We start from the raw sequence: 12,515 nt of genomic DNA, 5'->3' as shown, positions 1-12,515 counted from the left end.
GCAGCTAAGAATTTGGTGCATGTACACATAACGTGATTGCATTAAGACACGTGATCAATTGTATTCAGTCAAAATTCATCTGGTACCAACTGTTAATTTCATACAGGTATTAATTTTTCACGTGAAAAAATGGCAACCATTGAAGGAGATAAGAAACAAGAAGGAAACAAGCCGGTGTCGACCGAAGACAAAACCGTGACAAAACCGTTACGGAATCAAAGGGCACTGATTCGCGCCATTGAAAAAACCATGAAGGAAATAGAATCAACATTTGAAGAACCACAACAAGAAGTGGTTTACAGGACAAGTCAGGCACAGCTGGAAAATTATCTCAGCAAGTTATAACAAAACAATGATATAATATGGAACTCCACCACTGCAGACACGGTAAAGGACTACAGTTGGGATGTGTTTTTTGAAATAGAAAGAAAACTACACAATAAATTGATGTTAATAAAATCAAAGCTAAAATTGTTAAATTCTAGTGATGGTATCTCAGAAAATACAGTAACATTGCAATCAGTAAAATTGCCACAAATTACGCTTCCAAGTTTTGACGGAAACCCATTAATGTGGGTACAATTTCGCGATTTGTTTTTACAGCTCATTGACGAGCAACCATTTAAACCAATGCAAAAAATGTTTTATTTAACCACCAATTTAATCGGTGAACCGAAAAATCTAATCAAACATTTGCCAGCTTCAACAGAAAATTCGAACAAACGTTTAGCAATCTTAAGTACAAGTCTGTTGCAGATCAAAGAGACAATAGACTTAACGAAAAGTATTGAAACGTTACAGTTCAAATTGGAAAAATTGAAGAATTGTTGGGCAAAGATCTCACAATTAAACGATGAACAATCTTATCAATAAGTTATTGTCGCTCAGAGTTATAAGAACTGAGAATGTACAGGATTTAAAACCATTAGTGGATTCTTCTAGAGAAATGTTATATGGTATACGTAATTTAAATGTGGACACGTCAAGTTGGGATCCACTAATTATACAGATACTGCTTCCAAAATTAGATCGTGAAACCAGAAAATTATATTAACATTCAAGAGGGGCATCCACACAAATACCAAAATTGAGCAGCTTATACGAGTTTATCGAGAGCAGAATTAGAGGATTGGAGGCAATTCAAGACACAAATCGCGAAAATAAGAATAATTTTCGACCAACAGCAGTAAATACAAAAACGCATGTAAATACAATACATACGCTATGTTTAGTGTGTAATGGTGACCACCAATCAATTCGATGTTCAAAGTCTCTGAATATGAAGGTGCCGGAACGTCGTGAAAAGATTATGAGCGCCAAATTATGTTTTAATTGCCTTCAGAGTGGGCATTTTAGTAAGTTGTGCTTGAATAAAAAAAGATGTGCAATTTGCGACAAAAAACACCATCAACTTATTCATGAACAAGTTAAGGGCAAACCAACAGTCACAAATAACATAAGTAAACAGAGGATGCCAACATTGAAGAACACCACAGAGACCGAAGTGGCAGCGTCGTACAACATCCAAAAGGAAAAAACTGTTTTACTAGCAACAGCAATGGTAATTATAAGGACTAAAAACAAGTTAATCCGATACGAGCGCTTCTTGATCAAGGATCACAATCTTGTATAATAACAAAACAATTAGCAAGATCAATCAGAGCACCACTGACCAATTATCAAACTCATGTAAAAGGTATCAATGGACAAACAACAAGCGTTATAGCCAAATGTTCATTAGAAATTAATCTATACATGATGAAAATAAGAGCTGTCATATCGAAGCAATAGTGTTACCAAAAATCACATCAAAAATGCCAAAAGCAGAATTCACGCCAGGAAAATGGTCGCATATTGATGGATTGCAGTTAGCAGATCCTTGGTATGCTGAACCAAAGAAAATACAATTGTTAATCGGGTCGGACGTATTACCAGAAGTGTTTAAAGAAGGATTAATTAAAGGGCCAGACAACTCTCCAATGGTTCAAAACACATTATTTGGATGGATATTATCAGGACCTTTAGATGTAGAGCGTACAATCACAAACAAAATAATGTTATGCTCCATGGCTTGCGAAAGCAGTGACCAGTATTTAAAACGGTTTTGGGAATTAGAGGAAATTCCAAATGCAGACTTAAGAACAGTAGAAGAAAGGCATTGTGAGCGACATTATGATTCAACTTGCACCCGCGATAAAACAGGACGATACATCGTTAGGTTACCACTGAAAAATGATCGAGAAACGTTAGGTGAATCCAGAAAGAGTAGCAAGAGTAAGAGTATGTGAGCTTTATGCGAGAGTATATCAAGCTGGGTCACATGAAGGAAGTTAATGAGAAACCAAAGACAAAGGTATATTATTTGCCGCATCATGCAGTTATTAAAGAAGACAGCACGACAACAAAACTTCGAGTGGTGTTTGATGCGTCCGCAAAAACGACATCAGGACAATCACTGAACAGTATTATGATGACAGGTCCTACATTACAAAAGGATTTATTCATTCTATTATTGCAGTTGAGAATGTTTAAAATAGTTTTTACGGCTGACATTGAAAAAATGTATCGGCAAATACTGATTCATCATGATGATAGAGATCTTCAACGAATTTTATGGAGAAACGATCAGAAAAAACCAATAAAAGAATACAAATTGAACACGATTACATATGGTACTGCATCAGCACCATATCTTGCCATCAAGACGTTGTTTAAGCTAGCAGAAGACGAGAGAATTAATTATCCTTTGGCAAGTGAAACCTTAAATGAAAAATTTTATGTAGACGATTGTTTGGGAGGCGCTAATACGATTAAAGAGTGTAAACAAGTACAAGAAGAATTAATCCAATTATTGCGGAAGGGAGGTTTTAATTTAAGAAAATGGGCATCAAACGAACCGGAAATGTTGACGAATATCCAGATAAAAGACATTGAACCAGGGTTAGAGATGCAATTTAACAACGACCAAGCGATTAAAATTTTAGGAATAAAATGGTGTCCTAAATTGGATCAATTTGAATTTAAAATAAATACCACGTCATTCAGCTCAAAATACACAAAAAGAGCAATTCTAAGTGATGCTGGAAAACTATTCGATCCATTTGGTTGGTTGTCACCTGTAACCATTAAAGCAAAAATTATGATACAAAAATTGTGGATGCTAGGAATTAGTTGGGATACAGAGATCCCACCCAATCTACAGGCACAATGGGAAGAATTTAAATTGAGATTACCTGCAGTTCAGAAGATAACCATGAAAAGATGGACACAACATTCAGAGAATAGTTTAATCGAGTTACATGGATTTGCAGATGCATCAGAAGCAGGATAGACTGCAGTTGTATATACAAAGGTTATCAATGCAGAAAAGGTTACAATATCCCTAGTAGCATCAAAAACCAAAGTTGCGCCTATTAAGCAGGTATCATTAGCCCGATTGGAGTTATGCGCAGCTGTGCTATTGATAAAGTTGATTAATTACATTCAGAAGAATAACAAGATTACCTTTAGTAAAATTATTGCATGGTCAGATTCAAAAATTGTATTAAATTGGCTAAGGTAATACCCAAATAGATGGACTACGTTTGTAGCAAACAGAGTATCGTATATTCAGGATACGTTTAAGGGGCAATTTAGATTTGTTCCAGGAAAAGATAATCCAGCAGATATTTCATCAAGGGGAGTATATGGTGACAATCTTATTTCAAATATATTATGGTGGCATGGTCCAAACTGGCTAATAAAAGATGAAGGAAATTGGCCAGAAAATGATGAAGTAATAGATTTGAATCTTATTCCGGAAACCAGAAAAACTGCAGTATGTACCGTCGCACAGTGTGACAAAACACAAAATTAGGCGGTCATAATTCGATATTTTCGGAACCAGTAGAGATATTGATATGAAATTTTCCTAAAATATAGTTTTTGAGTTGATCTTTCTTTTAAATCTAATTTGAGCCCAATCGGCCTACCGGAACTACCCGAAATTTTTGCCCAAACATGGGGATTTTACCGTGGTCCCAAGATTACTTAAAAACTATGATAGGTAGAAAGCTGAATTTTGGTGTCCGGAAAACTTACGTTATTATCTAGATTTCAACATTTTTTTAAGGTTTTCCGCCCACTGCCACACCCACCCCCCATACAAAATTTTCATATTAAATCATTTATTATCGTTAAAAATACTTTTTGCACTTATTGGACTACATATATACGTGACTTACATAGCAACACAACTCTATGCAAAAAATGGGCGTGATCCGCCCATTAGTTCCTAAGTTATTTGCAGTTTATGCAACTTTAGCGAAATTATGATTTCGTAAAAATTTAACCAACTTTAAACCCTTATAGCTTTTTTACTATTTATTCAAAAATGATCATTTTTAATTTTTTTTAAAGCTTACGATATTGTTATTCATTATGTGTAAAAATTTATTTCAACAACAAATTCAATGAGTAATAACAAAAAGACATTTATAATTTTATAAATATTTAATTTATTTATATTTCAAATTTCAACTAAATCGGTTGAAGAATACCGAAGTTATAACACATTATGTTCAGACGCCTGACCGGAAGTGTTCATATTTCAAATACGCATTACTTGCTTGTGTAAAATTGAATAACTGTACATTCAAGGTTAAATGCTGTGATCATACTTCCGGTCAGGCGTCTGAACATAATGTGTTATAACTTCGTTATTCTTCAACCGATTTAGTTGAAATTTGAAATATAAATAAATAAAATATTTATAAAATTATAAATGTCTTTTTGTTATTACTCATTGAATTTGTTGTTGAAATAAATGGGGTTTATTGAAGGTAATATTTTTCGTAATTTTTCGCTGGATTCTGAGGCCTGAAATAGGTGTAAAACATAGAGTGCGCAGGCCAATTTTTGTTTTATTGTAAAGTGTAACTATTTGGCTATTAATAGGAAAAATTTCATGAAAAAACTCGGATACATTTTTTGGGTATCGCCGATAGAAGTGAAAATGGCCATGAAAAAAATGCTGACTTTTTGTGCAATTTCGCTAATAAAATTTTATTGATAATTAAAATTGAAATTTTTTTTACACATAATGAATAACAATATCGTAAGCTTTAAAAAAAATTAAAAATGATCATTTTTGAATAAATAGTAAAAAAGCTATAAGGGTTTAAAGTTGGTTAAATTTTTACGAAATCATAATTTCGCTAAAGTTGCATAAACTGTAAATAACTTAGGAACTAATGGGCGGATCACGCCCATTTTTTGCATAGAGTTGTGTTGCTATGTATGTCACGTATATATGTAGTCCAATAAGTGTAAAAACTATTTTTAACGATAATAAATGATTTAATATGAAAATTTTGTATGGGGGGTGGGTGTCGCAGTGGGCGGAAAACCTTAAAAAAATGTTGAAATCTAGACAATAACGTAAGTTTTCCGGACACCAAAATTCAGCTTTCTACCTATCATAGTTTTTAAGTAATCTTGGGACCACGGTAAAATCCCCATGTTTGGGCAAAAATTTCGGGTAGTTGCGGTAGGCCGATTGGGCTCAAATTAGATTTAAAAGAAAGATCAACTCAAAAACTATATTTTAGGAAAATTTCATATCAATATCTCTACTGGTTCCGAAAATATCGAATTATGACCGCCTAATTTTGTGTTTTGTCACACTGTGCGTCGTGGACGTTACCAAAGATGAAAATATTATTAATCGATTTTCTTCATTAAAGAATCTTCTTCGAGTGACAGCTTATTGTCTTAGATTCGTTTATAATTGTCATAAAAAGAAATCCGAAAGAAAGATCGACAATCTGTCGGCAGACGATATCGATGCAGCAGAAATTGTGTTGGTGAAGCAGGCACAAAAATGTTTTTCAGATGACATCAGACGGCTTAATCTTCAGAAACAATTAATGAAAAGTAATAAGTTGTGTTCATTAAACCGATTTGTTGACAGTGCAGGAGTACGAAGAGTGGGCAGCAGATTAAGAAATGCAGATTTATCTGACAACCAAAAGTATCCAATAATTTTACATACAACGAGTACTTTGGCCAAACTCATAATCAATCAGGCGCATATTAATACGATTCATGGAGGATTAAAACTGACGCTTAACTACGTTCGGGAAAAATTTTGGATTATTCGTGGAACAATCGCTGTGAAAGCTTGCATCAATAAATGTTTAAAATGTTTTCGAATAAAGGCAAAAGGACAATCTCAATTAATGGGAAGTTTACCAACACCAAGAGTAAATTTCTCGAGGCCATTCACACACTGCGGCATAGACTATGCAGGGCCATTACACATTAAATGCTCGCAATTCAGGGGAATTAAAACACATAAGGCGTATATAGCTATTTTTGTATGTCGGACAACAAAGGCAATTCACATTGAGTTAACTTCAGATCTGACATCTCAAGGATTTTTAGCAGCACTCAAACGAATGGTAAGCAGACGTGGCTGAGTACATCATATTTATAGCGACAATGGTACCAATTTTACAGGTGCAAACAACACTTTATAGAAGATTCAAATAGAGAATCATCTAGCTGAAACAGGTATACGTTGGCATTTCATCCCTCCTGGCTCACCTCACTTTGGTGGTCTCTGGGAATCGGGAGTAAAATCCATTAAATATCATCTAGCTAGAATTATAGGTGACCAAAAATTGACATACGAGGAATTAAGTACGGTCTTAATTCAAATCGAATGTTGTCTTAATTCACGGCCACTCTGTCCATTAACAGACAACATTGAAGATCCTAATGCACTTACACCAGGACATTTCATTGTGGGATCGTCATTAATGACTCCAGCTCATGATAGTCTTATTAACTTTACAGAAACTAGCCTAAAAAGATGGAAGATTGTGCAGAAAATAAAGCAAGACTTTTGTAAACGGTTGTTCCAAGACTATATAAGAAATATTCAACAACAGAGATACAAATGGACAAAATCCATACCAAATTTAGAAGTTGGTCAACTAGCATATTGAAAGACGAAACATAAATATCACCGACGTGGCCTCTAGGCAGAGTTATAGAAGTTCATACAGGAACAGATGGCTTAACCCGAGTTGCTACAATTAAAACCCAAAAGGGGATAGTAAAACGTACAATCCAAAAAATATGTCTTCTACCAATCACTGATAATGTAAAAGAAGGTCATATTCCGTCAAACTAGGAGAAGTTCCCAAAATTATTTAAAGAAGCAACATTAATCAAAGCAGAATCAGACACTCAAAATATGTTACCATTTGGAAACACTATCAGAAATAAAGAAGTAGTTTCGACAAAGTCCACTGCAGGAGATCCTAAAACGCGACGACAATGGTTATCGGCTAGGCAATCAAAATCGACAGTTCTTGCTATATTTTTGGCATATCTCACATTAGGAACTACATTAGCAACACCCACTATAACATATCCCGAATCAGGATTATTCATTGAAGGATTAGGCAAAGCAAAAATACAAAGAGGAACACTTAGAACCACTATCACATTTAAAATCCGTGACATAATTCAAGATCAAAGGAACGTTAATAACACCATAAAACAATTAACAATGTTGTGTACCAAGTCAAAGGCTGTCAATCCTTATATACAATGTGACGATTTAGTTTCCAATTTAAGTCATGAGAAGAAGTCCCCGAGGAATATTAGGTACAGTGTTAACAACACTTTTTGGTGTAAACGATGAAGTGTATCACGACATTGAAACGTTGGATCAAAATCAGAAATTATTGATCCAAAATACTAAATCAAATGCTAGAATCATGATATCCACAATAGCGGCAGTAAACAACACGGAAACTAAAATCATCAACAAAATCAACAGCTTTAGTAAAAGACTAAAAGAAGGATTGCAGGCTATCAGTCAGATGCAAGGTTGGCATGATATCGGAGAAGGAAATAAACTGAATATATATGTACTTAATTCATATATAATGGCATCCAATTACATTCGAGAAATAGAAGCAAAATATAATAATATCTTCAATGTATATTTAAAACGCTGTCATATTTATGAATTCCTTTCGCATGATGAAATCAATGATATTATAACTCGATGTTCCTCAAAAATTGGACCAGAAATGTATGTCTTACCAATTCCGATGAACAGATTGGAATGTGTTCGAGATACTGACAACGTTATAATTTATGGTTATTTCACAATCAGCGATATAGAAGAATATGAAATCATTAGATTCAACATGATTCCAGAAAGAATTAATGATAATATATATCAAGAAATCGAATTATTAACATCCACATTTGGCATCAATTATAGCAGTAAAAAATATTTTGACGTTACTATCAGTCAAATGGAGACTGCAACCAAGCTGAATAATGGTACTAGGTTACTTCATCCAACAATATTTTACAACATTGACGAGAGTTCCAATTGTGTAATTAAGCTTTCCAGTTTGGAAAGAGCTTTGGACGCCCAATGCTTGGATATTCATTACACCAAATTTAACGACAATTCATGTAATTTGTCATATTGAACGTGAAGAAGTAGTTCTGAATTATACGGGTGTTAAATCTCCTTAAAGTAAAATCTTGGTTGTCATATCTACATAAAAGACTTCATCTACTTAACGTTGTCAAACACTATTAATCAGCTGTTTGGCAACAAAAGGAGAATGAAGTAAGCTTTAAGCTTGATTAGGGACATGAGAGCAGCTTCTGTGTTGGGTTTAAGCTAAAAGACTTCCTTTTTGGTTTTGAATCGTGAATCGGGTAACAACACATGTCTAAAATTAACAACACATGTCTAAAATTAACAACACATGTCTAAAATTAATAAAAATAAATAAAGATTAAAATACATACAAAATAATTGGAGTATTCATTTTCAAACAGAACAATAAGGCAACCTTCGAGTTTATGTGCTCGGCAGTTTGCGACCAGTTAAACAAAATACTAAAATATATCATCCAACACGTTCATGTGCGCGTTGGAAGCTTGATATAACTATTTGCGGCTCAAATAAGAACAAACAAGTTCTTATCATACTTGGTTGATACAACAATTTGTAATTTAATAAGAACAAACGCGTTCTTATCATTTTGGTGACTCCGACGTGATTGCAGCATTAACAGGATCATCACTTGGTGCGTAATCTACGGCAGCTAAGAATTTGGTGCATGTACACATAACGCGATTGCATTAAGACACGTGATCAATTGTATTCAGTCAAAATTCATCTGGTACCAACTGTTAATTTCATACAGGTATTAATTTTTCACGTGAAAAAATGGCAACCATTGAAGGAGATAAGAAACAAAAAGGAAACAAGCCGGTGTCGACCGAAGACAAAACCGTGACAAAACCGTTACGGAATCAAAGGGCGCTGATTCGCGCAATTGAAAAAACCATGAAGGAAATAGAATCAACATTTGAAGAACCACAACAAGAAGTGGTTTACAGGACAAGTCAGGCACAGCTGGAAAATTATCTCAGCAAGTTATAACAAAACAATGATATAATATGGAACTCCACCACTGCAGACACGGTAAAGGACTACAGTTGGGATGTGTTTTTTGAAATAGAAAGAAAACTACACAATAAATTGATGTTAATAAAATCAAAGCTAAAATTGTTAAATTCTAGTGATGGTATCTCAGAAAATACAATAACATTGCAATCAGTAAAATTGCCACAAATTACGCTTCCAAGTTTTGACAGAAACCCATTAATGTGGGTACAATTTCGCGATTTGTTTTTACAGCTCATTGACGAGCAACCATTTAAACCAATGCAAAAAATGTTTTATTTAACCACCAATTTAATCGGTGAACCGAAAAATCTAATCAAACATTTGCCAGCTTCAACAGAAAATTATGCCACAGCATGGCAAATTTTAAGATCTCGATACGACAATAAACGTCTACTCATCACAGCGTTACTCAACAAGTTGTTAAGCCAGTCGTCTTTAACTGCGGAAACTTCATCAGGTTTAAAATCGCTGCATGATGTCACTAAGGAGTGCATTTTGGGCTTAAAGGCACAGGGTATTCTAATAGAACATTGGGATGCAATATTGGTGCACCTCACTTTAAAGAAATTAGATAGAGGAACTCAAACAGCATTTGAACAATCTCTAAAGGATAATCGTTCACTCGTGTCGTTTGAAGAACTTCTACAGTTTATTGAAAGCCGATTTCTGTCACTGGAGGCTTTCGGCAGAGGATTCAACGTAAAGGTCTTAAACACATCGAGAGTAGTTGCTGTAACAAACGAAGGATCAAATTACGAAAAACTATGTCCGGCATGCAAGAATGACCGTCACCCATTGTACACGTGCAAGTCATTCATACAAGAACTTCCCACTAAAAGACTTCAGTTAGTTAAACAAATGCGGTTGTGCATTAATTGTTTAAAGTTTGGCAATAAAAAACACAATTTTCTTTTACATCTGGAAGATGCAACATGCACTAACCCAAATAAAATAACAAATTCGAGTAAGTCAATAAGCCTGATCTCCAATTATAACAATTACTACAAGGGTTATGTTGTATTGGGAACAGCACGCGTAATAATACGAAGCAATAAAGGCATCAAGGTTGAATGTAGAGCATTATTAGACTCCGGTTCACAAGTAAATCTTGTAACGGAAAGACTCATCAAAAAACTAGGAGAAAATCCAATGAATGTATCCGCATGCATCGAAGGTATTGGACAAAGGAAACAAAATGCTCAAAGGCGAGTAAATTTGGGTTTTAGTTCCAAAATCAATGAATATGCCGCAAGAGTGGAAGCGTACGTGTTACCAAGTATCGTGTCTGATCAACCGAGCATGCAGCTCGACATTTCAAATTGGGACATACCGAGTAATATTAAGTTGGCTGATCCTTGCTTTCACCAAAAGGGTAATATTGATCTCTTACTGGGGGCAGAATTTTCACATGAACTGCTGTCGATCGGACAGATTAAAATTGGCAATAATCTTCCAATATTGCAAAATACGTTACTGGGCTGGATTGTGATAGGAAAAATAACTGACAACAATTTAGGTGTGCAGATGCAAACATGCGGCATTTGCTCGGACGATGAAGAACAAATAGAAAAGGTGATGGAGAAATTTTGGCAACTCGATCAAGCATCACCTACAAACAAAAACGTAACTCAGCAAGAAGAGTTGTGCGAATCGCATTTCATAAACAATGTACAAAAAACCAACCATGGTCGATTTATTGTGAGATTACCGTTTCAACAAAATCCATCAATTCTCGGAGAGTCTCAAAACACAGCGATAAACCGATTTTATGCCCTAGAAAGAAGATTAAGCAAAGATGAAGCAGTCTGGAAGCAGTATGTAGAATTTATGGATGAGTACGAAAAGTTGGCCCACATGAGCAAAATTCATATCGAAGAAATCACATCACATTATTTGATCCCACATCATTGTGTAATTCGACCTACCAGTAGTTCAACAAAATTGAGAGTAGTGTTTGATGCATCGTGCAAGACCAACAACGGGTTATCATTAAATGACATATTGTTAACAGGCCCAAAAATTCAGAGTGAATTGTTTTCCATTTTACTTCGTTTCAGATGCCCCAGATTTGCATTTTGCACAGACATTGAAAAGATGTATAGACAAATCCTTATACATCCAAATGATAGAAAATACCAAATCATTGCGTGGAGAAGATCGCCTAACGACCCATTGCAGTTTTACCAATTAAATACAGTAACTTATGGCACAAGGTCAGCGCCATATCTGGCTACGAAGTGTTTGCAGCAACTAGCAAAAGACAAATCAACTAAATACCCGCTTGGAGCCTTGGCAATTATAAATGATTTTTATGTGGACGATTGTCTTAGTGGATCAGATAGTCTTGACACAGCTTTAGAAATACAACGTCAACTTCACGATTTATTGGAATCAGCTGGTTTCAAATTGCGAAAATGGTGTGCTAATAATCCTTTGCTGCTTCAAGACGTAGCAAAAGAGGACCAAGAGGTCGATTTAGATTTCAGCAATGAAGACCAAGCATCAGTCAAAACATTAGGATTATCGTGGCAACCAAAGCGTGACAAATTCAGCATAAGGATTGATTTAACCCCATCTAAGCGAATAACAAAAAGATCGATAACTTCTAGTTTAGCAAAAATATTCGATCCCCTGGGTATTTTGGGTCCAGTGTTAGTAACAGCAAAAATACTAATTCAAGATCTGTGGCAACTCAACTTATCATGGGACGAAGCTGTGCCGAGTGAAGTACACACCAGATGGATAAATTTCTGTGACGAGTTAAGGTCATTGCACCATTTTCAGATAGATAGGCATATTTTTGGACAGCAGATTGCTTCATCGGTGCAACTCCATGCATTTTGTGACGCTTCCGAAAAGGCTTATGGAGCAGTTATATACATTCGAGCAACACTGAAAGATGGACGCTTGATCAATCGACTGCTGTGCTCTAAGTCTCGGGTCGCCCCAATCAAAAAGCAAACCATTCCACGCTTAGAATTGTGCGCTGCTCTTCTAGGAGCCACATTAATGAATAGGG

General features: G+C 35.2%; 3 protein-coding genes across 3 annotated transcripts in view; all 3 read left to right on the top strand.

Annotated features, from left to right (window-relative positions):
• Positions 1-1,814: 1,814 nt before the first annotated feature.
• On the top strand, positions 1,815-2,288 carry LOC119663470. The gene has a single exon (XM_038073082.1). It carries the CDS (start codon positions 1,815-1,817, stop codon positions 2,286-2,288), a length of 474 nt encoding a protein of 157 aa, XP_037929010.1.
• A 5-nt stretch (positions 2,289-2,293) lies between these two features.
• On the top strand, positions 2,294-3,331 carry LOC119663464. Its single transcript, XM_038073072.1, has one exon. The coding sequence runs from the start codon at positions 2,294-2,296 to the stop codon at positions 3,329-3,331; it is 1,038 nt and encodes a 345-aa protein (XP_037929000.1).
• A 5,922-nt stretch (positions 3,332-9,253) lies between these two features.
• LOC119663458 overlaps positions 9,254-12,515 on the top strand; it is a 4,288-nt gene continuing 1,026 nt past the window's right edge. The window contains exons 1-2 of the mRNA XM_038073065.1: positions 9,254-9,462; positions 9,610-12,147. Of these exons, the coding sequence (XP_037928993.1) occupies positions 9,254-9,462; positions 9,610-12,147 (2,747 nt within the window). The remainder of the gene's footprint in view (positions 9,463-9,609; positions 12,148-12,515) is intronic.

This window comes from Teleopsis dalmanni, chromosome 1, assembly GCF_002237135.1.
Source record: "Teleopsis dalmanni isolate 2A chromosome 1, ASM223713v2, whole genome shotgun sequence".
NCBI lineage: Eukaryota > Metazoa > Arthropoda > Insecta > Diptera > Diopsidae > Teleopsis > Teleopsis dalmanni.
Note: the sequence above shows the minus strand (reverse complement) of the source record. Positions and strands in the feature narration are given on the sequence as shown.